The sequence below is a fragment of the Sylvia atricapilla genome, chromosome Z, assembly GCF_009819655.1.
Source record: "Sylvia atricapilla isolate bSylAtr1 chromosome Z, bSylAtr1.pri, whole genome shotgun sequence".
NCBI lineage: Eukaryota > Metazoa > Chordata > Aves > Passeriformes > Sylviidae > Sylvia > Sylvia atricapilla.
This window is the reverse complement of record NC_089174.1, coordinates 71,049,407-71,076,040: the sequence shown is the minus strand read 5'-3', so window position 1 is coordinate 71,076,040 and position 26,634 is coordinate 71,049,407. Positions and strand designations below refer to the sequence as shown.

At 39.3% G+C, this 26,634-nt stretch overlaps 1 protein-coding gene across 1 annotated transcript in view; it reads left to right on the top strand.

Moving 5' to 3' along the window:
• Positions 1–18,738, top strand: part of LOC136374440 (leukemia inhibitory factor receptor-like) — a 47,263-nt gene extending 28,525 nt beyond the window's left edge. Inside the window, exons 10-21 of the mRNA XM_066339801.1 lie at positions 1,541–1,704; positions 3,304–3,449; positions 6,011–6,176; positions 6,339–6,409; positions 6,816–7,029; positions 10,417–10,596; positions 12,210–12,311; positions 13,861–14,028; positions 14,657–14,818; positions 15,886–15,979; positions 16,520–16,598; positions 17,256–18,738. Coding sequence (XP_066195898.1) covers positions 1,541–1,704; positions 3,304–3,449; positions 6,011–6,176; positions 6,339–6,409; positions 6,816–7,029; positions 10,417–10,596; positions 12,210–12,311; positions 13,861–14,028; positions 14,657–14,818; positions 15,886–15,979; positions 16,520–16,598; positions 17,256–17,894 — 2,185 coding nt within the window. The 3' untranslated portion in view covers positions 17,895–18,738. The remainder of the gene's footprint in view (positions 1–1,540; positions 1,705–3,303; positions 3,450–6,010; positions 6,177–6,338; positions 6,410–6,815; positions 7,030–10,416; positions 10,597–12,209; positions 12,312–13,860; positions 14,029–14,656; positions 14,819–15,885; positions 15,980–16,519; positions 16,599–17,255) is intronic.
• The last annotated feature ends 7,896 nt before the right edge of the window (positions 18,739–26,634 follow it).

The following is a 26,634-nucleotide window of genomic DNA, read 5'->3' as shown; positions in this document are numbered from 1 at the left end:
CCAACATGTAAACAAAACCAGTATGAAAATGCAGGGAGATAGTAGGAGTCAGTCACTAATCTCAATTTTTTTTTTACATGAAACCTGGGTCAGATAATTTCAGACATTTACTGAACTTCTGCTAAGCAGGATGGCAGAAGTTCACTGAGAAACAATTGTAAGGCAGGTCGCGGGGCATTTCCCAAATGCCACAAGGGAAAATAAATAGCAGTTAGCCTGTTCTCCTGCTCTTAAGAATTAGAGCAAGCAGAGTAAATGTTACCCATAAAACGTTGAAAACAACAAATAACACTGGTTTCACCCACAGGAAGCAGTCAACTAGTGTCCTACTACATTGTCTTTAAGGCCAGGCCATGTAAAGCCTTAAAAAAAAAAAAATATTGGAATAGCACTTGCAAAGTGCAACCACTTACTTGGTGATTGTGGTTGTAAGTTAGTGAGGAGTTAACAAAATTCCCATGGTGAGAGGAGGCTTTTGTGTCATTCCAAAGGAGCAGTCAGGGAAAAAATCCAGGAGAGGCCTGAGTCACACAAAATTATGAGAAATGGAGTGTCATGGTGGCTCAGAAGCACACTGGATGCAATGAGGTTTGAGCTAGAGTCACAGATGTCCTCTAGAGTGTCAGTGCTAAGAAAGCCACTGGGTAGGGTGCAAAGAGATGGACAAAACATGGCAGATGTTCACAGGACAGGAGCTTCAGTCACTGACTGCCCATATTCATCTTATAAGTAAGAACATGATCCAGTCTTGTTTTGCTCAGCCCAAATCTGTGAGATTAGTGTGATGCATTTTGGGATAAATACTCTCATCGTTATTGTCAGTGCACACTGAACTACTGAAATGGAGCACAGGGTGGAGGGAGCTCAGAGCTCAGCTAGAACACAGTAAAAATGACTGAAAGAAGAAGTGAGTTAAACTTGTGCTACTGGATGAGAGGCTTACACAAATTGTAATTAAAACAGATATATGTATATGCACACAGATACACAATTTAGATTTTCTCCCTGAAGATCCAAGACTGTTCTTGTCTGTTATCAGACTGCGTCTCCTGCTTTTGATTAAAAGACAACTGGGACTAGTGGATGTATTCCAGATAACAAGCCTTAGTTCATATTTGACAGGGCTTATAGAAAGACAATGTGTGTAGCGTCTCACTAGTTCAGAAAGCAATTAAGAAAATTCTTTAAATGCAAATGTATGCTGATCTGAACGAAGATAGTTTAAATGAGAATCTTTGCTGTGACTTGTGAGGTGTTTTTACAGGACCTACCTGTTTTCCAGGCTTTTGAGAAGTGAGAGAATGGAAATGTTAAGCTCTAGTGGAAGAGGAGAGTTTCACATGAGAACAGGGCAAGGCATGACTGATGCCACTTTAGCCTGCATTGTGGTGTTAGATATGTCTCTGCAATCAAACCATTCTGTAAGCCATGTGAACTGAATCCATCATTTTTTACCCTGTTTTCAGCCTAGACTTCTGACTGTTGCTAGGAATTAACTTAATCAAAAATTAAGTTTTTCCCTTCCTTCTTTACTTCGTAGAACATCTGGTAAAAATGTTTCATGCGAAGTCAGTGAAGTGAGCAAAGACCATGTCTGTGGCTTTCCAGTACTGCCTGATCAAAAAACCTATGATTTCATATTGGGTGTCTCAAATCCTATTGGGCAAGCACAGTCATCTCTTTTGGTTGATATAACTCAAAGAGGTAAGATTTATGACTTTCAAAGGGAAGATGATGTTTCCTGCATGCTGTTTGTTAGTTTTGGGTTTGAAGAGCTCTGACATGGTATACTTTTCTTTATTTTCCTTAATTGTATTCAGATTATTGCCATGTTCAATAATTCAAACTTGCAGACAACCCAGGGCATGTCAGTAGGCAATGATGACCTGTACAGGGAGATGCCAGTTCTCAACAGCAATGCTGCCGTGTTGGATAGACTGCTGTGTGATAAAGACTAATATGTGATCTTATAATTAGCCACTTGCTGTTTATCATGGTATCACAGAGTGTTTAGGGTTCTAAAGGACCTTAAGGATCAGTTAGTTCCAGGACAGCACACACACTCCCCATGCTCCACAACCTGCCATGGGCAGGGTTGCCATGCACTGGATCAGGTTGCTCAGGGCCGTATCCAGCCTTATTCTGAGCACTTCCAGGGATGAGGCATCCACAACTTCTCTGGGCAAATTTATGTTTTGCTTCATATTCTATTGCACATCAACAATTAAAATTTATATATAACTGTATGTAAATGACCCTGTATTTCAGTGTCTGCTTATAGGGCAAAATATTACACAGTTTTACAGCAGCAGGATTTGGAGCATTAAAAAAGACCCATGAAGACAGAAGGTAGTATCAGGACTATTGTGTGCTATTGACAATAGCCATGATCATCTACTGTCAGGGTTTGGAGGAAGAAGTAACTTCTCTCATTAGACCTTCAGTTTAAAAAGGGAAAGGAAGATGACCACCTCTCTAGGACTGTCTTCGCCACCCTTTTCTCCTCCACAATCACGGCTGTGGTTTCAGGGATTCCTGTTGGTTGCAGTATTCTTCTGTTCTTCAAGAAACTGAGGATATGAGGATAATGCATTTCTTTTTGTCCAGGTCCCAGTTCAACTAGCCTGAGATTAGAATTGTCAGAGTAAATTTACAAAGTTGAGAAAAGCATAATCTGTTTCTGTTAATTATAAACTGGGCTGTTTCACACCCATATGATATGCTGCTCTTTCCTATGTTTCCTTTTCTTTCTTTCCTGCACTATCCATTTAATTTCCAAAGCACAGTGAGGTATCTGGACCAAATCCAACAGTAGATTTTTTTTTTCTCTGATTGCTGTGAATGTTAGTGCTGAACGTTGTTGATAAATTCTGTGAGTTTTGGAATGGGGTCGTTTAGGAATCCTCCTTTGTCCTGGTCTGCAGATTTTAAGTCCTATCTAAAAAAGTTCACAGAAGTTGAGCAAAGTTGAGTAAATTCATCCATCACTTGTGGTCATCCGAAATAGCTGGTGTTTCACGTTTTTGATAAAATTAGTAAGAGGAAAAATCTTTTTCTGAATCTCAACTCTTTATCATATGTGCATGACACTCAGTCTTAGGTAAATCTGTTTCCATGTTTGATAGCTGAGAAGAGTCAGGAATGAGACTGTTTGTAAGTGCTTTCCCAGCACCAGTTTTCCCAGTTGCTGATTGAAACGCTTATCCTTCTGATTCTCTCTGATCTTCTAAAATAAGAATTTTCTGAACTGAAGTAAGTGGATATTTTTTTAATAACTGAAGATTTTTTTCTTTCCTTTTTAAGTTTGTCCAAAAACTCCAGAAAAGTTAACTGTTACTGGGAACAACTCTACAAGCATCCAACTGCGTTGGTTTATAAATGGCAGCTTTGCTGAGATCAGGCTTCTGTGTCAAATTGAAATTACAAGTAGTTACTCTGAGAGAAAACTGGTAAGCATTGCTTTTAGAAGATAATTTTATTGGAACAAATGCTGATGTTTTTCACTGAACTAATCACATTTCAAATTCTTTTCTCATCAAGAGCTTTATTCTGATGATCTTATTAAATCATTAATGTAGTAATGAATAGAAGTTTGTTTTCTACAATCAGAAAAAATTCTGCTCATCTCTGTTTTTGTCTGTTTTGGTTGGTTGGTTGAGGGTTTTTTTGTGGGTTTTGGGGGGGTTTGGGAGGGAGTTGTTTGTTTGTTGGAGTTGTTTTGTTTTGGTTTGGTTTTTGTGGGTTTTTTTAACACAAAAGAAAAATCAAATTATGCACCATGTTATTTGGTACTTGAAAGGAGGGCACAGCGCTTTATTCTGATCTTTTAGGTAAGAGTCCCTGGTGCAAGCTGTATTAACACACTCCTCTTCCAGTATGTATTGCTCCCCTGTAGACTTCCACACTGGCTGTTTCAGATCTTGAAGTCTGCAACTGAATTTCTCCTTTTATTTTTTCCCCTCAGAGAACAATTTGTTTGTTTGCTGTCAGCAGCTGACATCTATGTGGCCATAATAGGCAGCTGCTAAACCTGCTCATATGTCAGTGATGTAGAGGCAGGATAGGGAAGGATTTTCCCATGGGATGTGCCAGTAGGTAAACTCCAGTGAGCACCTATCCAGCACAACAGAAGGTGGTATTTCTGGGTGAGGTTAAGATTTTCATCCAGTCAAGCTTCCAGCTGCTGCCTGGTGCTTTTGCATCATGGACTGGAGCTGCATATTTACTCTGCTGATTGTCAGAGGAGCTTAGAATACTAATTTAGACACCAGCATCAGATACTGAGTGTAGGTGATGTGAATGTATCGTCTTCTGTCTTCTGTATTGCCTGACTTAGCATGGGGTGACCTGTTTCACTGGGGAAGCCTAATGAGAAGTGCATTTTCAGCTGGCCTGGGATTTACCCCCAGTTTCTTTGTGCATACATATCTCTTACCATTTCAAGTAGGCACATAGTGAATTCTCAGCTAGGTCTTGGTGCGCAGAGCCTGAATTTTTAATTTGAGCACATTAGCCATAGAGGTTTCTTTTTGCAATGCTTGTTTGAATTTTAGCAGTATTCTGTTACCCTCTGCCCTGAGTTGCCAGCTGGGCACAACCGTTGAGCACAGCCTTGAATAACGTTAATCAAGCCAGGGAACTGATGCAGCTAAGACTGAAGATAATAATTATGTACATGCTTCCAAAATAATAGGGTACATGCTCTATAAGAGTATCTTTAAAATACTTTCAAAGCACTTAATGAGCTCAGAATCCCTAAGCTTTTATATTTTCTCTGTAATAACATGTGTTAAGTAATACCAGAGATTAGGTACAGCAGAAGGAATTCAGATATTTTTGGAATATGTAGCTCAAAACCTGGGGCATGCACTCATTTGTGAACTCAGTCACTGCATCATTTGGGATAGTGGGAGAGGGTTAGGACTTACACTTCTGCAGCAGCTTGATTCCCTTCACCTCATCAGAGCCCTCACTCACAGATATTTTGTATGCAGCAAAAAGCTTGGTAGAAGCTTTTATAGCTTTGTTATATTGTTGCTGGTTGCTTAAAAGAAGAACTCCAGGAGTTCCCTGTAACAAAAGTAGCTGTGAAATTGTTATGGGGTTTTACATGGCATTTTGAGGATGTTTTCAGAAGCATTTCCATCCGTATGAGAGATTGTTGGCTTTTCTAGTATTTTTAAAGTTGTCATTTGACTTTAGAAATGCACAATTAGTTGCATCTTAAAGTCACTTGGAGTCCAGTTTTTGGCAGCTGTGATGCACATGTGTTATAATTAGATTCATTAAAAAAATATTCCCCATCTTAGGGTTTCTGTAAGAAATTGTGAAACTGAAATGCTCCCTAGACTCATACCACTTTAAAAATGATAGGAGAGACTAGTCCTGTCATAAGAACTGTGAACTGAGATCACCCGGGTAAGACCTATCTTTTAAAGGAAAAATGAAGGCAGCAGGCTGCATGATAAACATCCTGCTCAAACAGACTGTCTTTAGTGTACTTCTGTGCATGTCTCGTAGGAAAAAGGCCTTTGTCCTCACAGTCTGATGTACCTATGCTCAGTGGAAGTGTGGGTTCTGAACACCAGAGGTGAAATCCTGGCCTGCCCCATGTGAGCAGTTTTGCTGTATATGGGAGAGAGAGGCACTGAATGGGATAGGTGGGAAACAACCACCTGCTGCTGTGTGCAGAGCTCACCCTCTTGAAGAATCATCTGCGTTGCCTCTCCTTTTCACACTTTAGATCTCAAAGGTGCTGCCTACTGTATGCTTCAATTTCTGTCTGTATAGAACTTTGCTTTGGTGGATCTCTGAAGTTGTTTTTGTTGTATACGGTGGCTGCATGGGACATTTTTTCCCCACTGTTTTCTTCATAGGGCTTGACTGCAGCTTTGACATTGTCAGCATTCTTGGGTGACAAAACCCCCCACCTTTTTAGGTTGACTAACAGTGTAATCTAAAAGAAAAAAATAATACATGTATCATGTCAATTTCTGTGAATTTTTAACAGCACAATGTCTCCATGTCTGGTCGGAAATCCTCAACTTACACAGCTCAGCTGAATGCTTTGCACCCTGACACCAAATACCTGTTCAAGGTGCGCTGCTCGGCTGCTGACCACTTCTGGAGGTGGAGTGACTGGAGCAGGGGAGTGGAGCAGACAACATCAGAAGCCCGTAAGTTCATCTAGCTCTTGATGATAAAATGTTGGAATTATGAAAATATGTATTTTAAAATTAATGTCATCTAAAAACCTCTCATTTTTCAATAGATGGTAAATTGTCTACTATGCAACTGGGGAAAAAAAAAACTATCACTCTTTATCTTTTTTTATTTAGCTCCTGCAAGAGGACCAGATATCTGGAGAGAGAGAAGTCCTTCTGGTGAAAGCCTAATTGTCTTCTGGAAGGTAGATAGGACCATAAAATTATGTGTAATGTAATTGTACAAAAAACTACTTACTTACACATTTATAAATTAGTGAAGTTTATAGTCAATAAACCAGTCTGCTTTTCTTAACTTTTTATAGAACCATCCAGTGAGACAAATATTTTTCCCCAAATAAAAATGTTATTAAAGTTTTATAACTTAAACATTGCTTTGAGAAGCATTTCACATGAAGAATTAAATGTTTTATACATCTCAGTTGAAAATTAAGAACTTAGAAACTTTCATGTTGATTCTCAAAGTCACACTTGACTTACTTTTTTGCCTTATAGTCTTATACAGTCATCAGACTAGATCAGGAGCAGTAAATTTATGTCTTCTTCTGTATATGGAATTTTGGTTTTAATGTGCACTTTGTCTGTTCATAGCCCTTATCCCTTTCTGAAACCAATGGAAAAATAGTGTCTCATGAAGTGTCCTGCCACCTGCTAGAAAAACTATTGAAGCATAAAACAGTCTTTGAACCCTCAAACAGTACTGAGATAAAACTTGGAAAAAGTGATTGTGTAATTAGCGTTGTAGCCAGAAACCATGCAGGCTCATCTCCCCCTTCAAGGATAACAAGCGTGGAACTTCCAAGTGGTGAGTGCTCCTGGCTGAGGGTTAAACACCTTCAAAGCTTGGGCAATACCTGGGAGAGCTGGTTTATTGAAAAGTAATGCTTTGTTTGTTTGTGTTAATTTCCCCACACATATCTGCTTGGTGGGCAAAAAAATGGTGCTTTGCTTTTAGAATAGTGTATCACTATTAATCCTACTCTTTACCAAAAAAAAAAAAAAAAAAGATGCTAATGTGCAGTCTTTACAACTGTTTGCACTTTTCAGGAAACAAGAATGAGGCTTTAAAAGCATCGGTGTTGATCCCTGATATTTATGGAGCTCAGTATAATTTCTGTATGTTCTTGTTGAGACACTGAGAAGTGTTGCATGCTAAAGAGATTCAGAAAGTTTGGAGGTGTTGTGAGGCGTTTTAAGGCAAGAATTGTCAGTTCAACGACTGTGAGTTCTGCAGGAGAATATTAATTGGACTGCTTGGTAAAATATTGGCATCCTTGTGCTAGGGAGCCAGTGTTTGAAAAGGAGGTAGGGCTTTAGCTTCCCAATTAAAACACTGCTGCTCTTGTTGAGGGCTTTGTAAAGGGAAGTAGCTGAGCCAGATAATGATTTTCTGCTCCTAATACTGAGCTTGGAGGGTAGATAATATTGTAAAGCAGTTATTGAGAGTCCACACTTCCCTGCACACCAGACAGTGTAATCTCCCAAAGCCAAACCTTTAGCTCCAGATCTGGCTGATGCTCTGCAGGAGGACAGATTTACACAGCAAGGCCATCTCTGCTTGTTTACTAGGAGCATTCATGGGTCTGTTTCTCATTGCTCACCTGGAGAACAGGTGTCATGGTTGGTTGTCTGGCAACTCAGGTTCTGATAAGACATGGACATCTCTCGTAGGAAGAAATGTGTTCTGGCTGAGATTCACAGTGAGATGAAAAAACAAGTTTCTTTCTGTGTGAAGGAAAACCATGTGAAATATGTTTCTTGTGCTTTTCCAAAACAAGGAATCACAGAATAGGTCAGGTTGGAAGAGCCCACAGTCCAACCTCCTCACCCAAACAGGACCATCCCAGAGTACGAGGCACAGGATTGTGTCCAGATGGCACTTGGGTATCTCCAGTTAGGGAGACTCCTCTCTGGGCATCCTGTTCCAGTGCTCAGTCACTGCACCAGAAAGTTCTTCCTCATGTTCAGGTGGAACTTCTTGTGCATCAGTTTCTGTCCTACTGTTTGGCACTGCTGAGCAGAGTCTGGTCATGCTCTGACCCCTCCCTGCAGACACTGACAGATTGATAAGGTTCCCTCTCAGTCACCTCTGCTCAAGGCTGAACAGGACCACTCTCTCAACCTTTCCTCATAAGAGAGATGCTCCAGTCCCTTTAGCATCTTTGTTGCCCTCCACTGGACCCATACCAGAAGCTCCATGTCTCTCTTGTTTTGAGGAGCCCAGAACTGAGCACAGCACCAATGCTAATACCTGGTAGTGTATTCTTAGTCTGCCCATTGGGGGAAAAGGTAATTGTATTGGACAGTTGATTTGAAATGCTTTTATAGCTCTCCTTCAGTAGAGAAAGAGAGACACTCTGGGACTCAAAGAGGTCTCTGTAATAGATTTGTGGTGTGGGATAACTGATGGCAGCTAGAACTTTGCATTTATGTATAGCTTTCTCTTAGATGTCTGAGGTTCCCTTTGGTGTTACCCAACTTGTACTCATTAAAGATTCACTCCCAAGTTGGTATAGGAATTGAGTCACTGACTGGAGTCATAAAAGATGACTCATTCGAAGAACTGGATGACTTTTTTGCTCAGACATCTTTTCTGGCTGCTTCCTATGTGCAGTCTGTAACTGCTTTTAATGTCCGTAAGAGAGCAGAGGGTCTGAGGCTGAAGATCTGCTGAGGTTTTCTGAAAACTGAAAACACAAAGGATACACTGCCATAATTAATTTGTCGCTGTCTCTGAAAAGTGCTCTGTAGAGAGTTGGGGCATGTAATCTGGCTGATCCAGACTCCCCTACTATAGTATTGCTCTAGTGCTAGTACTTATTTGTTCTTCTAGTCTAAGTTGCAGACTTAGATAATGTATATATATAGATAGTGTAATATATGCAGACATATAAATACATTAAAATGAGCAGTACTACCCATGGTGAATTTCCAGTCATTTAGCTCCGAAAATAAGGTGGAGTGTGGTGTTTTAAAGTATTTTTTAGAGAGTACATGATTACTGTCAGTAAAAAACTCATTTGTGTAAATAGAAAGAATTAGTCTGATAATTAGAAATATGATCTTTTCCAGCACCATAGGAATGTAGTTTCACTACATAATGCATAGGAGCATAGTAGTTTTTCTGGGGACAGTAACAAAGCCCTTGTGAAATTGACTTGCCTTTTATGCGTGTGTGTCTTTTTCTTGCCAATGAGCAAGCTACAAAAGAGTTGACACTTAACTGTATGTTAAGATTATTTAGAAATTGACAGTCATTTGACAATCCCAGCGCATCTGTGAGAGTAGTTTTCATAGCACTAATTCTTAAAAAACTGTTCCTTGCCCTTCAGCCTTCCGTATTTTATGGCTTTAATAAAATGAAATAATAGTCGCAATGGGGAGCATAAATGAGAACACTGAAAAAGGAAAACTGAAACCCTGAGATTGTTTTTACAGATCTGTCATGGGGCTCTTGTGGTGGCCTTTGGAAACCATCCCTTAGCACTGCGGGGTCCCATATGATGGACAGACATGGAAGGCAGCTGCAGGAATCAGAAGCTGTTCCCAGATCTTACAACTTCAAGGGCAGCTACACCTTTGATAATCAGAAACAAGGAAAATAGACGAAAGGCAAAGCGCTTTCTTTTTTTTTTTTTTTTTTTAATTTAATTTTTTAAAGTTTTTTTTTTCTTGTATAATTTACCCTTGGTAGACTGAAGCCTCCATAAAGTTCACCAGGAACATGGTTATTGCTGTTGATTCTTCATGAAAAATGGCTGTCTGTGGTTGGGTGAGTGACAGCAAGACACTTGGAAAGAAACACAAAGCAAAGCATTTGATGAAATGACAACAGGATTTTATAGCTGGAGGCTCCTGCCAGATTGGTGTCAATTCATATTTGAACCTGACATCTGCTGTAAATCCTTACCTTGAAAAAGTGCTTTTTAAGCCACTCCTGAGCTGCTGCATTTCTCATCATCATATTTAAGGCTGTCTGAGGGATTTGCTGCAGGCTATGTCTGATGCTGAGCACTCCAGAAAGCTCAGCTGAGTGCACTGCTTCGAATTTCACAGTTCACTCATGCCTCTCGTTCATAGAAATGGGTGCCGTTTGTAAAGCCATTGTGCTGTGGCTGGAAGGCTTTCTTTCATCTTCGACTATAGATAAGTGTCTGCTCTTTGATGGATTTTTGTGTCATCTTTGTTGCAGACAATGTCACAACAGATCAGGCTGTGGCAATGGGGAATGGAATTAATATTTCTTGGGATTCTTACCCCAACATGACATGTGGCTACATAGTAAAATGGTGTTATTCATCGGGGTCTGAACCATGTAGTGTGGACTGGCAGAAATTTCCTTCAAATACAACAAATGCAGTGATAAAATCTGGTAAGTGAGAAATTATTTCTTGTGAGTCTTTCTGGTTGAGATCCTGAGCTGCAAGTGGAATAAAAGCAGCATGAAGCTATAGGTTTGCAGATTATTTGATTGCTGTGTACTTGTGTAAATAAATGAAATTCTTCTGGGTACTGTGTTTATTTTAATTTCTTACACAGTCTTGCCAAATCCAAATATCAGTCTTCAGTTAACTTTTATCATCCTGTGTTTATTAACTGTTTTGACATTACCTCTTCTAGCTGTACCCCACAATTTTCTAACTCAGCCTAATGCATAATGGTTAATCTAGAGGTTGGGGTTTTATTTGGATTTTAAGCATAAACAGTGCTGCTCAGGATGGGAGAAGACTAATCCGTTGTTTTTACATAAGGCAGATTTTTTTAAAGTGTGACCTCCATGTGTTGGCTTGCTGTCAACTATTGAAATTTCCTGGAACAGGGCACATTCCAGGTCTCTACATGCTGGTGGGCAGATCAGGGAAATGAAAATCAGCTGTGGTGGGACTAGTAGCAGCAGAATAGCAAAGAGAGAACCCATTAAAGATGTGAGATTTTTTATTCTGCTGTCTATAAGGATATATATTTGCCTTTTAGAAGAATTTAGTATTAAAGTCTCCATTCAAGAAAACGGCTTGGAGCTGTGTACATAGGAAAGTTGAGGGGGAGTGAGACCAGGGAGGGTGGGGGCAATATGTTTTTCTGTCTGTAATTACAACACTGTGTCCATGTTGTTTCCGTTTGTGCTAGCTAGAGATCGCTTTTTTTTAAAGCAGACAATACTATGTCTGTCCAATGATGCTCTGCTTTACTCCAGAGCTCTTCACTAGGATGGTTCTTGCAGCATGTGACTCCTGCGTGAGTTATCCAGCTGCTAGGGCTGGCCTCAAGCAGGCAAATACACCTCTGCTCTTAGTTCTGCTTGGAGAATCTCTCAGGCTGGACCTGAACTCTTGCAAACCCCAGCTGGCTTCTGTGTAGTTTCACAGTGATACCTTGTTTAGAAAAAGTCTTGAAAGTAGTTTTCACCCTGACTTGAGAAAATCCCAGAAGGTGGTAAATTATTTACACATTATAGCATCAAATATATGTGCTTCCACCAAAGACATGAGAAGCATAAATTTGATGACTATCTGTGTTTTTTAGTCAGTTCAGAAGTGCAGTTCATTGCTAAGTTGCTTCACTGTCACTTTTGACAGTTTTCTGCATATCTTTCATACTGTTCCTCCATTAAGCCTGGTTATTTCAAAATGCATTTGTATTTCTGAGGAGGCAGGATCTACATGGCTGCTGTGGGAGGAAAGGAAGGGGATTATTTCTGGTAACTTCAATTTCTGTTTCCCCATGGAAAGGGCCATTTATGCTATTTGAGTAGCTTGTTTTGAATCCTCTTTGTTTAGTACTAAACTTTGTTTGGGAGCTAGATTTGGTTACTGCTTCTAAACCACATCTGATGGCATAGCTTTTGTAGAAATTACAAGAAGGGATGGTATTTATACCATTATACTTTGTAATCTTTTAATAAGTATTTATATGTCTGCATCATGTGAAATCTAAAAGCATCATTCTTCTGAAGTGAAATATTCTTACAGCAATTTTCTCTTGCAGCTCTGTTCAAACCTGGAGTGAGATACAACTTTTCTCTGTATGGCTGCAAATCCATAGGATATCAGTTGTTGAAAAACATAACTGGGTATATGAAAGAGCTGCGTAAGTGTACCTTTATATTTTGGGATCTCAAAATGAAGTTAGTCCATGTCTATTTTTAACTCAGTGTTGGCAGAAGAAGACTGAGATCAGGATCCCCATGCACTACTGATTTCTGTTTGTTCTCTGTGTATGTATAACTGTAACACGTCTCCAGCCACTTCCAGTTCCAAGCATATCCAATAACCCTGTGCTCTCCAGCTTATGTAGTGGCACAGAGTGTCACAGCAATGAACAGCCATAATTTGAACCACATGGCCATGGTCTCTTCTACACCAGAGGAGGCAACCTTTTTGATTCATCAAGTCCAAGTAAACTTTTAAGCACATTTGGTACAGCTCAGCAAATGTAAAAAGTGCCGTAACATTTCTGTTTGAAAGCACTTCTTGGGTCCAAATTAGATCCTAGAGCACAAACCACTTTGAGAATTGCACTTGTATTCTGTCCCACACCAACCCTGTCTGGGTAGCTGGGGTTTGACCCAGTATTGAGCATTGATAGCCTGAAGACATTAGTGTCTGAATGCTTTTCTGTTCCCAGGTGTCTGGACATGACCTTACCCTTTAACACCACAGCTGTATTGTATTGTAACTACAGCACTCATTTCACTTTGAAGTTTAATGTGTTTTCTGCTAAAATAGTTTGCCTAGAAAACTGAGCTGCTGACATAATCTGAGTCCTTGGAAATGGTATTATTTCATTGTTAAGGTTGAAGGTGAGGTTAAGGCAATTTTACCAGAAACTCAATTTTCAGCCATTTGTATATCTGCAAAAATTCTGAAAGGTTTCCCAGAAGAGTTTTCTGTGTGTGTTATGAACAGATCAGACAGAAGCTTTCAAGATAGAAAGACTTTGAGGGACTAAAAATGCATTGAATGTGCAGAAGAAACTTACTAGGAACTGAGAAGTGCAGAAGATTATAGGCTCATTCTAAAACTTCAGATTTGCCTTTGGACAGATAACCATCAAGAGAAAAATGGATGCATTTTAAACCTGAGTTCAGCCTGCAGGATCAAAGCCAAATGTCAGACTAAGTCCTGACATTGTACATGACCATATGCATTATCTGCTGTAACACTTTCAGTAGGCTTCAAGTATTGGAATAAAGACTTGTGTAAACTGCTAAGAGTAGTTCTTTTACGCAGAGATGGTAGAAATGTGGAGTCTTTTTAGTTTTAAGACAAGCCATGAAGTCACAGAGTAAAAGCCTGTAAAAGCTAGTATGTATCCTCTGAATGTTTATACACCTTGTTAAGGTAAGAAGGGTATTTATATGTATGGGTCTGTAAGAAGGCTGATGGAAGAGAAATTTTTCTTCTAGCACCTCTAAGTAGCTAATACTGCAGTAATTACTAACAATTAGTCCAATGTAGCTGTATTTTTGTTGCACCTCCTGCTAAGCCCTTCACATGTTCTTTACAGGGAGGCGTCTTGAGGAATAGGTTGGAAAATGCTAGCTCCAAAATAAAACTGATTAAATACTTACATGGTTTCAGCATTTTATGATAAGGTAATTTCTTATTGGTTTCCTTCTTCATAATTCTTCCTACAGCTCCAAAAACTGCACCTAATTTTATTGTTGAAGAAACTTCTTCAGATTCTATACTGGTAAAATGGGAGGACATTCCTATTGATGAATGCCGAGGGTTTTTAAAAGGATATCTTCTTTCCTTTGCAAAAGGTGAAAAAGATGCTTTAAAGCCTAGACTTTCAGAATCAGGTAAGTTAATTGTGTAGACTGAAACTTTCTTGCTTATATTTTTCTTTTTTATTTTTTAATAATTTAATTTCAGTTTAATGAAAAAAATGCTTTAATAATAATTCAGTTACATTACTCACTGTTATAATTGGCCCCTGATATATGACAAAGGCATTTAAAATAATCAGTTCCCTATGTGATTAGTACAGTTGTTTTTTAATATCAAGCAAAGTTACAGAAAACTCAGTCTCACTGGGACTATAAAGTAATGCAGTGACTAAATGGCAATGTGTCATGCTGTCCTGTGCTCAGATATTCTGTGTAGATGAGGTGGGGAGGTTACATGGCTATATTTATTAGGGTATATTCTTCCAGTGTCTATTCTGTCAGGACTGAAGCCTGACTCACACTCACAAGAGGACAAGCAGGGGGGTAAGGAAATGAAGTCAATCTGCAGCAGCAGCACCACACTCCTGTGCTGTTTGGTGCTGTGTAAGCAAGTTAGGGTTCTTTATTTCAGTTTTCCTGTACTTGGACTGTTCTTCAGGTTTCATCTGCTCACTTCAAGAAGGTTTTGCTAAAGCTGAGGTTGTCTTTTTGAATCCTTTCTTACAAAGTTATGCTTTTCTAACTGCTTTCAAACAAACAGGGAATCCAGAACTTAAAGTTAACAATATCACTGACTTAACAAAGAAGTCTATGAAAATACTTGATCTTCAAGGCAAAACGAGTTACCAGCTGGAACTACAAGCCTACACTGCTGGTGGGTTGAGCCCTCCAAACAGCCTCTACGTGGTCACAAAGGAGGACTGTAAGTTGATTGTCCCTGTTCAGACACATCCCTGTCTTTAGCACAGGGGCTGTACAATGTGTATAAAGCTGAGCTAACTTTGGTGGTTTGTGGGTTCTTTCCTGGTCCTTTAGGAGATTTGGGCCTAGAGTCTAATTTTTCCCTTGATACAGTTGCTTGATAAACACAAAAATTGGTACAGCTCAGAGTGAGGAAAAGATCCTTTCCTATTACAGTTACTTTGTAGTTCATGGTAACGTATGCATAAAGAATAACTTCTAATCTACTGCTAAATATAGTGGAGTCTGAGCTTAGTTTTCTCAAACAATCAGTTGGTTTTGTCAGGTTTCCCATGATGACTATCTGCTAATACATAATGGGAAGAAAGACATTGTGGAAATATTTGTCAGTTTCAGAGTTTAAACAGGTGCTCCTCTGCTTTTAATTCAGTTTTATTGATCCCTTGACAGAATCAAACACAGAAAGACAGTTACAAAAAAAAAAAAAAAAAGTCTTTTTCTCTCATTCTCTAAAGTCTTTATTTCCTATGAAGGACTAAACACTGGGGTGCAACTAAAATACATTAAAAAATCAAGCTTGAGGCATTTAATATCAGTGGAGGAAGGCAGTGGGAATGTATTGGAGATAAGCCCAGGGACTGGAAGCATTGTAAAACATACAAAAAACAATGCTGTTTATGCAATTAGTTGTTGGCCTAGAAGAGCCATTACCAGCAACTTGACCAGTTCAGGTAGCATGGATGTGTAATGCCGGTGCTTAGTGAGAACAGAATCACAGTAGCAATGTGTCTTGTGCTGCACATGAGGCCTTCTGTAATTAAACAGTCAGAGAGAAATATCTGGTGATTCCTGTGGTTATCACTGAATCTGTTTATAGATGAACTTTTGCCCTTCCAGCAAAAGGGAAGGATGGTGGTGTAGGTCACTCTTTGCAGACAACTGCATTTGCAGACAACTGCATAACTTTAATGGAATGGTCTTTAGTTATTGGGAATGTTAGAAAAGGCATTAAACTTGCTGGTAACATTGGATATATATTTACTGTCTTTTCTTTTTCTTATCCCTCAGCTGTAGGATTAATTATTGCAATTCTTATCCCTGTGGCAGTGGTGGTGCTGCTTGGAGTGCTGGCCAGCATCTTCTGCTACCGAAAGAGGGAATGGTAAATGCCTGCCTTGGATTCTCATCTTTTCCTGGAAGTGTTTGCTTCAGTGCTAGGGTTTTCCATGCTTTTAGTTACTCTTGTTTTTTCTGAGTGCCCAAAGATGTTAGTGGGCTTTCTGTAAAGGTGGGTGGCAAAAACACATGGTGGAAGGTGAGGGAGAAACTGAGTTGGAGAGAGGTCAGAGGGAGGAATGCAAAAAGTTTTTGCCGGAGCCTGTCTTCCAGTGAGCACCATTTATGATTACTTCCCAAATGGAAATAAGCTGGTGACAGACTGTAATTTGTGTGCTCTCTACAAACAAAGGTAGAGATACCATCTTCAACTTCTAGTAAATGTGGCATATTAAATTCCCAACTTAAAAAAAACGAATTGCTGGTTTTTTCCATTATATTCAGTGAAGTTTCAACACACTAAATCTTTGCACCAGATGTCTTCAGTATTCTGAATTAAAGGGAAGTGTCCTGACTCCTTTTGTGTATTCACAATCTGTTTCAGACCTTGCTATCTTTATAATAGTTTATTCTTTCCTCTTTAAAGGATTAAAGAAACATTTTATCCAGAAATCCCGAATCCTGAAAACAGTAAGGCACTTCAGTTTCAGAGGAACATCTGTGAGGTAACCCTTATTTTAAATCTAGTATTTTAAGCTTCTGAAAGATAAAACAAGTTAAAGAATTCTTTTGCAAACTTTGACTCATCTGTTCCAATTGTCTCTGTGGCAGGGGGGGGACAAGCCAATTTACTGAGTAATTTCTGTCAGGTGCTATCTACAGCTTTGTTTTTGTTAATGTAGTTACTTGCAATGTTTGAACTAGGAAAGGACTTCTGCATTTCTCTTCTTCCAACTAATGAGAAGTGTCAGTACCTGATAACAATGCGGGAGTAACACACCCATCTTTGTCGAAGTGTTAGAAGAAGCAAAATCCCATCCTCCTGGTAGATACATTAGTTGGAGATGGGCATAATACATAAACAGCCTTCAGGAATAGGTTATACAAAGATGAGATTTGGGGAGAGTTCTCCATCACTTGCTGCAAGATCTCGAGTCTCTTTAATTTGCATAATTAAATTAGTATTTGTTGGCATTAACAGGAATGTGAGCCAGAAGATGATAAATGCTATTTTTTTTCTTTTTTGTTGTACTGTACTAGCGGCTGTGGTCTGAGTATGATCCACAAGCCACCAAACTGCTGTAATTTGGGCAAGTTGTTGCTTTCAGGTTTTCCAGTTCTTTTAGCTTAGTGTCTCCCCCTTCTCTTTTTTCTCATTTCAGGGGAATAAGACACTTAAAACACTGGAAATGAACCCGTGCACCCCCAACAGTGTTGAAGTGGTGGAAACACAGTCTACAGCTCCAAAGATTGAAGACACGGAGATGATGTCCGAAGCAACAGAGACCACTGTGCCTGAAGATGGCTCTGACTCAGAAATGCAGAACCACGTTGTTGTGTCCTACTGCCCCCCTATAATTGAAGAGGAGATCTCAAATCCTCCTACTGATGAACCTGGGGGGTCATCTCAGGTGGTTTACATTGACATCCAGTCGATGTATCAGCCTCAAATTAAACCGGAGGAGGAGCCCGAAATAGACTTAGTGACTACAGCAGGCTATAAGCCCCAAATGCAGCTGTCTATCAGTGCTCTGAAAGTAGAGGGTCATTCACCTGTGGAAGAAGAATTGGATAAAAGTGCAGGTTACAGACCTCAAACAAACACAAATGCCTGGAACATGGGCACTCCAGACTCTCCTGGGTCAGTTGAAAGCAACAATGAAAATGGGTCGTTTGGGAGCCCATGTTCAATTAATTCCCGACAGTTTCTGCTTCCCCCAAAAGATGATGAAGACTCTCCTAAACCCATTAACACAGGGTGGTCCTTCACACAGTTTTTTCAGAACAAACCAAATGATTAACAGTGAGTCCTCATTGCATGTGAACCTGCCTTCTGAATAAGCTTTTATTCCTGATGTTGTAAAGAAAGGAAGAAGAAAAGTGCGAAAGGCATGAATTATTCTTGGAGACAGTCAGCAGTTTAGTGAGCTGAATGTTGCCATGTTTCAGTTAGTCAAAGTGGTAATATTCCATTGTAATAGAGGCTGAGAGGCCAAAATTATAGCAATTTAGTTATTTCTCTAGTAAAATATATTGGATGTAAGGGGTTTTGAATTTACAGCCCCTGATAATTATAGTCAAAGAACTCTGCCTACCTTCACATAGTGCTCCAAGATTAACGTGGTCTCATGCAATTTATAACTTGGAAAAATTGCTTTGCTTTGTTGTAGTTGTTCTCAATCATGCAGACTCAAATGATGCAGCGCCAACAGCTTTCCTTTCTGAAGGTTTAATTTATAGTAAATCTCAGCCTAAGACACAGAAACAATGTGGTGGGGAACTGTTGAGATCTTTTACCTAGTTATAAACTAAGAACAAATAAGAGTGCTATTTTTGTTTCTTCTCCTGTATGGAAGGTTATTATCACTGTTTTAACACTTACAAAGCAATGGCCATTCAAATCTGTTGCTTTTTAACTAGACACTAACTTCTGTACCTACTGTACAATGTTTATTAAATGCTTGACTCAGGGGTACAAACTTGGGGAAAAGAAGTGTAACACTGATTGAAACCTCAACAAGAACTGCATAAAGTTTAAAACTTCCTTTTTTTAAAAAAATTTAGAATGCTCTATATTTTTTCTATATTTTGGTTAAAGAGTTAATCTTTCCTAATGTATTGCACTAATACATTTTGTATTTCATAGCTTCTGCTCCAGATCTCCTGCTTTGAAGTGGTACAGTAGTCCATTCACCCTCAGTGTTCAGCAGTCTTTGCACTATGCAGTAATGTAAGCCATGGGGAAATCTCTGTCTACTCACCTTAGCTGCTGAAGCAGTTTGGCACATGAAATTAGAGGTAGTAGGACTAGCTCCTTGAGAAGAAATTGCTCTTTGGATGATCTTTATTGTATTACCTTTGTATTACCTGCTGCCTGGCTTATCTTAGGTGTCTACCCAACAGGACCTTCTGTACAAATCCTACCTGGGAGTACAAGGTAGGATTTCTCTAGTGGCAGGGAGAAACCCTGGGAGGTTTTAGTGCCACTAATTCTACCTCTCCTTTACCAGATATGTGATGCAAAGAAAGCTTAGATTATGTACATCTGTGTGCTTAAAGGAGTGTTTAGAACAATCATCTTTTAAAATGCTTATTTTCACATGTGCATCTCTAGACAACTGTAACTGTAACATTTCACTGTGTAAATTTCAGTCTGTGGCATACACGAATTTCAGTAGCTCACAGGAGAAACTTTGGAGAAACTTACCTATTTCTTGCTGTAAAACAGTGGAGAGGAATCAGATGTTAAGAGAGCAGAAAGGGTCTCCATAAAGTCCTAACCAATTTTTTTATATATATCAATTTCCTTAGCTACTTTGTATTTTGTTAAGGGTTTGGTTTTGGTTTTTGTTGTGGTTTTTTGTTTTGGTTTGATTTGGTTTTTTGGGTTTTTTTTGGGGGGGGGTTGGGTTTTTTTTAAAATTATTATTATTATTATTATTATTGTCAGTGGTTTTTTGCGTTTTTTGGGGGATGGGGTTTGATTTTTTTGTTTTGATTTGGTTTTTCGTTTGTTTGTTTTTAAATAAGACATGGGAATAATTTTCTAAAGAAAATAGATAAGGTGACTGAATTGGCTAGGCTGCTGGTTGTAAAGGTGTGAGAGTAGACTGGGAGGATGACTTACCTTGACATTTCATCTCCAAACCACATGATCTGGCCATCAAAATAAAACCAAGCATAAAGTTAAACCTAATCATAGCAGTGGATGGTTCAGGTTCAGAGGCTGGCATGTCTCTGCCTTCTCCATGAAAAAAGAGTATAGAGGTGTTTCAAAACTGACAAAAAGGCAAAGCACTAAATACTTACCATAAGAGGTAACAACTTCTTGTGTCTGCCTCCTGGAAGAGTGAAGTGAAGAAGTGAAAGACAGTTTAATCCGCAGGCCTGGCAGAGTGCAAAGTGTCTCTGAAAGAACAGAAAGTGCAAATAGGATTCATCTGTTCTGTTTTAGAACTAGCAGGGCTGTGCGTGAAAAGACAGGCAGTGCAAAGAGCTGGGATCCATTTGTGACCAGGCATCAGCACAAGAGAATTGTCATAACCTATTACTTAGAACATTAGACTAACACGTGAAAGGAAGCAGTTAAGCCCTTTGTGACTGATAGCTGGGAGGAGGCTAAATCCTAATAGTAACAACTGTTTTTCATAATAATTCTTTTTTAGAATATTTTTTCACTCATGTAGATTTGGCTTAATGTGTACAACTTCTGAGATGTATTTTAGCTTGTGCTGCTATGTGCTTTTAATTGAAAGCAGAAGATGTTATGGACAGTGTGTATGGGTAGTGGTTTGGTTGGGTTTTTTTTAATAGAGCAGTTTCTCAGTGCAGAGGAGCAGTCAGTATTGTATGGTGATCCAAATGGAAAGAAAAAAAGCCCTCTGTAGCAGACCATGAAGAGTAACTGTGCTTTTTCATATGGCTGTGTATTGCAAGAAACAAAATCAAACTGCAGTTTGAAAGTACTAGGAAATTTTAATTTGGAGACTGGAAATCATGGCAGCTGCAGAGAGCACAGAGCTCACAGAAAGCTGTTTAGGACCATTCTCAGTGTTCACATGGTGAATCACACATAACCATCACATACTCAGGTTTCCCAGTGTGCTGCTCTTCCTATTCAGTAAAAACAACAACATTTTAAATAGCTTCATTTCTTAGTGATTAGGTAAGGAAAAGCTCCACAAATGCATGTTCTGCCTCAATATTGATGTTACAAACTCTCTTACATAATTATTCACCCCCTTTTTTTTTTTTAATTCTTGACTATATACCTGGTGTTCTGACTTTCAGGATGCAGGTCAGAAAGGTCCTGTTTACAGCAATGGCTTCAGTAACAGAAGAATGGGGCAGATGTGGAAGAGACATAGACTTGTGCAGTAGCTGTAGCATCACTATTGCTTAATACTGGTGAGCCAGTAACCAGTTGTCATTCCAGCACTTGAAAGTTCAGCTGCTTCACCTCTGGGTTTTTTTCCTTTGAGCCTGTTTATTCAGTGCTGCCTTTCAAATGCTTATCTCAGATCTTCAGCAGATCTGTGAATTCAGATGCACAGAGGGAGGTGCTGTGCTGATGTTGTGATCAGCCACCCCTAGGTGCATGGAGCGGTTGGGATGAGTGACAAGGACAGTCAGGATACAGACTTGCTTTCTGAGCCCAAGTGCCATGTTAAACCAGTGAAGCATCTTTATGAATGTCTTTGAACCAAATACTCTTTCAAAGCATGGTGCTCTTTCATAGCCTCTAAATGCTTTGATAACAATTGTAAGCTTCAGAGGGGATCAGGTTCTTTATACTAGTGCCTTCTAGCTTCCTGATGAGTGTCTTTGGAGAAATTTTTTTCTGAAAAATATCTTTGGAATCCTAAAGTTTAGACTGCATTTCCTTACCATCATTTTACTGAACATTTATTTTTAGTTCTTTTGGCTTTTTACTTCATTTTTTGGGAGAGTAGAAAGTGCAGCTTTAAAAAAATAAAATTAAAAAAGAACCAAACAAAGAACAAAACCCAACAACTTTCAGAAGGGGCATGAGCAGAAGGGATTGTGTCCAAGTCACTCATGCCTAACTCAGTGCTTCAGTCCTCCGGGATCAGTGTTTGGAGATGTAGGGTATTAATGCCAAGTAGTTGCTTTCTGAAGAAAGTCGTCGGTTCTGCTGCTTTTTATTTTTGAGCCATGCCTGTAATATGTGACAATTTAAGTTTTGTAATGGGTTTTTGTACTATTCATGTATGTGTGGAACATCAGTCACATTTGATGTATCATTGTGCACTCTCCTATTTGAGACATTCATTATTTTTGTTTTTCTGACATGCACAAGATCTGGGATCTCAGGCTTGCTTGTTAGATTTTGGGATGGTAGCTCTGCATGTGATATACCTCACAGAACTACTAGTTAATATATCAACAAAATAGTAAGCTAATATTACAGGTAGGCAGTGAATTACCTCCCCTGCTATGCAGTGGCTGTATAGGCAGACCTAGAACCCGATAACTGACGTTTGCTGTCTTTATTATCTCTAGTTGCTGCTTTCATGGTTAAGCCATTTCCAAAAGGGAGCCAAGTCTCTTTGTTGTTTGTCATGGCACAGTTGGCAGATGTGCCATGTTTCTTCATCTTTGGTTTTTGTGGGGGACCAGAACTTTCCTTTGCTAGGAACGTGGCAGCAGCACACTGCTGCTGACCTCGAGCTTTAGGCTGCTCTGAAGAGGCATTTTCAAGCCACCTTTTTTGTTGTTGTTGATAGGTTCAGCTGAGTAAAGCTTAGTGCTGTGGTGTTTCCTGTGATCATGTCCTACAGGACACTCAGTTGAACATGAATAGGAGCAAAAATGAAAGCAATTGGGTGCACTGGAGAGAGAAGGTGTTCAGACATCACTCTGAAAAGGCAATGATAAATTGTGTGCTCTATTTTTAAATAAATACTGCTTTGTAAATAGAATACTTGTAGAATACAATGTCCCTACAAGTAGATAGAAATATAGTAAAAGATTCTGAAATATATTAGAAAAATGTAACATTTAGAGAATGAGATTGCTAACAAAGCTCTGTGTACCCGAAATCTATGAAGAGCTTCCCATGTAAATAGCATCTTCTGCCCTGCCACAGACTTAGATGAAGACTTGAGTGCAAATGACATTTAATATTTATAACACCAAGTCCTAACCCTTTATTGCACACATATGCTTGCATCAGGATGTGCCTAGGTGCATATGGCAGAGGAAGTCGGCTTGCAGTTGCAATTGCCAAAGTGATTTTTTTTTGGAGTCCTGTACATGAATTTACCTTCTGAGACAGTTTTGTCTAGAGGAAGCACCTGCTATCTTGTGCTTTTCCGAGCATACTTTGCAGCACTTGTGGTGCTGTGCATTAAGTGGTGCCCTGCGTGGCCAATGCTCAAAGATGCTGTTGGTAGTTTGCAGTATTTGTTGGGGTTTCTTCCCTTGTCTTTTCCTTAGCCAGCCTGGAAACACAGTCCCAGACCCTAAATGCTAGACAAGGATTCAGAAATGTTTGAGTGTTTAATTCCCTTACATTTAAGACTGTCTTGGAATCTCATTAGGAGACAGAAAACAGTTTCTTCCACTACAGTTTTTTCCCTTCCCCCATTTATATAACTCTGGATTTCCCCCAGTGTTTCTAAGATAACCAGTGTTTGTTTCCTTTTTGCATGTTATACAAACAAACCTCAGATGATATTGGCAGGCTTTCTGTAACTTTATAAGTTGTCCCAGGGTGCGTGACAATACTTCTCCCCCACAAAAACATCTATTAATTCCTTCTGCTTTTACAACTGAAAAGGAATACCTACAGAGGACTCTTTGGTTTTGGAGGGCAGGGGCTCAGCATCATGCAGGTGAGCTGATCTAATGGCAGGGTGTTTCATGAGAGGATGAGGTTAATCCCTCTCCAGTCTCACCCTCTTCTTGCAACAGCACTGTCTAGGTGACTTTGTCATGCACCAGAGCAGATTAAATCCTTGGTTTTCAATATGATACCTAACAAAATCTCTAGGACAGTCCCAAATCTGCATTTTGACTGGAAGCAAGCTTTAGTGGACATGTATGCACAACTTCCACTAGAAGGCTTAATACCTTTGCAACTCACTTGGCCTCATGTTGTGCAAAAGATAGTGAGTAAAACACCCAGGAAGAAAACAAAAAGTGAAATTTTCTCATTTTCATTACTTGGATTAAGAAAAATTTAAAAATCGCTTGAGTAGGACAAAGTAAAATAAAAAGGTCACGCTCTTAGTAGTAATACAATAAAACAAGAATCCTTGAACATCACTCTGTCAGTGTTTTCTTAATGTGGTTCAAGAATGGCTTTGGATGAATAATATTTTGCATTTCATAGTGTGTCAAAAGTTTGTAAAGCTGGGGATAACAAAAAGAGAAGACAACTGAATCAACTCATCTGAAATCCTACTTGAAGGTAACAGTGATTTGAACTTTGAGCCTGTTGTGCACAAAACATCAGAACTGGTGGAATCATACAGGTCACCTGAAAAAAACCACATATTATTGTATTATAATGCTGTAACTTTAAAACATATACTGTGAACAGGTTCAATTTTTTTTTAGCTCTTTTTATACATTTTTTACAGCATAAGTAATTAGCTTAGACATTTTTTTATGTTCTGTTTTTATGAAGATTTTAATGGACTTCTGTTTAATGAAAATATTAGTGAAAATATTGTTTGCCAATTTGACATAGTCATCAATAGATGTTCATTCTGGGAATAAATCAATAGACTGAGCTGAAAAAAATGGTCTTCATAACACACTAAATCTAGTAAGTCATTCAACATATTTTTGTTGCTGAATGATACTGAAATTTTCCAGCTTCCAAATCTGCTATTGAAAAAATTACTTCTTTCACAATTTTAGCAAAATCATCACAAAGCACTTTAATGAAGCTGTAGCATGCCAAGTAAAATACTGTTTCAAGAAAGTGTATCCGTATGAAAATTTATCAGCTAAGCAGTTAAACAAATGCATGCTTAAAAAAGGAAGCATGGGATCATGTTGGGGATATAATATTTCAGTGTGGCAGTTGACATTTAAGATTAACCTAACATTAAGATACAATTTTGCATACACTTTAAATCTAGTTTGCTTGCTTGTTGTAACTCCTGTTGTATTGCTTGAGTGTCTAAAAGTAAGCATGTATTTAACAATTTTGCCATAGTATTGCCATGAAATTTAATAAATATATTTTCTTACACTCTTATATGTCTCCATATTCTTTGCTTTCCTATTTATTTTTTAAGTAAGAGTTAAGTTCTGCTCATGCTCCAGTACAAACAGAGTTATTTGAATTTTGTGCCAGAATAAATAACCACAAGTTCTAGCAAGCACAGCCTTGGCTTACTGATAGGTAGGGTGGGTAGTAACAGATACTCCCGAGGAGTTTCTCCTCAGCACACCAGACCCCAGCATGTCCAAAGCCCACCAAAGCCTTGCTGTTCTTCTGTACAAAGCAGCGATAGGAAAAGGTCCAGGTCACTTACCCATGTCCTCCTCGGCTTGTGGCTCCAGCACAGCTGGGATTTGATACGTGATCGCCCTGCACACCTGGGCTGAGGGGTGCAGACATCCGCCAGGAGACATCCATGTGCTGGGGTGAAGTGGCAGGATGAAGGGACCCAGGCTGTGCACTGTGGGTCTGGTTTGGGTGGCATAGGACACTTTCTCAGCATGTTTTAGTGGAATAGACATGACCAACTAACATGGTAGTTGTTACATGGGCCTTATGTTTGGAGCCATTTATGTCTTGTCTTTTAGTGTCTTGGTGACAGCCAAAGAATTTTATGGTTCATCTAACCCACAGCACCTTTACTTGGGAGTATCACCTGAACTTAGCAATCAACGTGTGTAATGACAGGTGCTACATCACAGCATGTCACATGAAACCATCATGGCATGGTGGCATTGTGCTCTCTCCATCTCTTTGGAGGCCTCCTTGAAAGAATCAATTCCTTGCCTCTCAATAGCAGATGGTGCAGCTTTATGTGACAGCAACTAGGCAGGGTGCCGGAACCCCTCTGAGCACTGGGGAGGTGTGGGATCAAGGTCTTTTAGTAGGACTGAAGAGTACTGCTCTGAAAAGACTGAAACACTTAGAGATGTGGAAATGAGGGAAGGCTTAATTGTTCCAAAAGTGAAACCCACAGCTGCCCTCTCCAGCCTTGCTACTGCTCTGGTCAGAGCAGATGCACCAGGGAAGAGTTTCCAGACAGGTCTCGTTCCATCATGTTTTTTCAGGTCTACAAGAACTAACAGGATGATGGCTTTGCAATATCTTTGGAGATATCACAAGTGTTCAGATATAGCTCATTCAATCCTTGGCAAAACCAGGCTAATCCAGTTGGGCTGGATAATTAACACACCTCCTGGGCATTTGGAATGAGTAGAAATACAGTCATCATGGAGATACTCAGAGAACAGCAGCAGCAGAGGACCATGAAAGGAGGACTTTTTTTTGCAGGGACCATGAACTGTCCCATATGTCACTATCACAGTTAGAGTGAAGAAAGGGAGTCAGATCATCCATATTTTCTGGCCCTGTTCCACTCTGTTCCAGCACACATCCTTACCTTCTGTTTGATTCTCCCTGTGTGTTTCTCACAATGTGGCACTGGCTGTAGCATTAAAGTACACCACTTCCCTGGATTTGCAACCACAGAAAGTTTCTCTTAACACATAAAGTCCTTCTGTATGAAACATTTGTTAGCTATTAAAAGAAATCTGTGTTTTGATAAGAACAATCTGTTCAAATGAAAGCTGCCTAAACATGATGATAAATTGATGGTTCCATTTTTGAACTCTGCTTTGCTGACACCAAAACTAAAAAGTGTAGAGAGGAAAAAAAAATGGAAACAAGTGAAATGGTAAAAAAATATTAGATATTGCTCCTTTCATGTTTTCAAAAGAAGAAAAATTTAGGAAAATCCTGCCATGTCCACAAAAAGTGATGATGTACGTTGCCACTACTGCCGATGGAAACTATTTAGAAGCCTGCAAAACAAAAAATTAGGT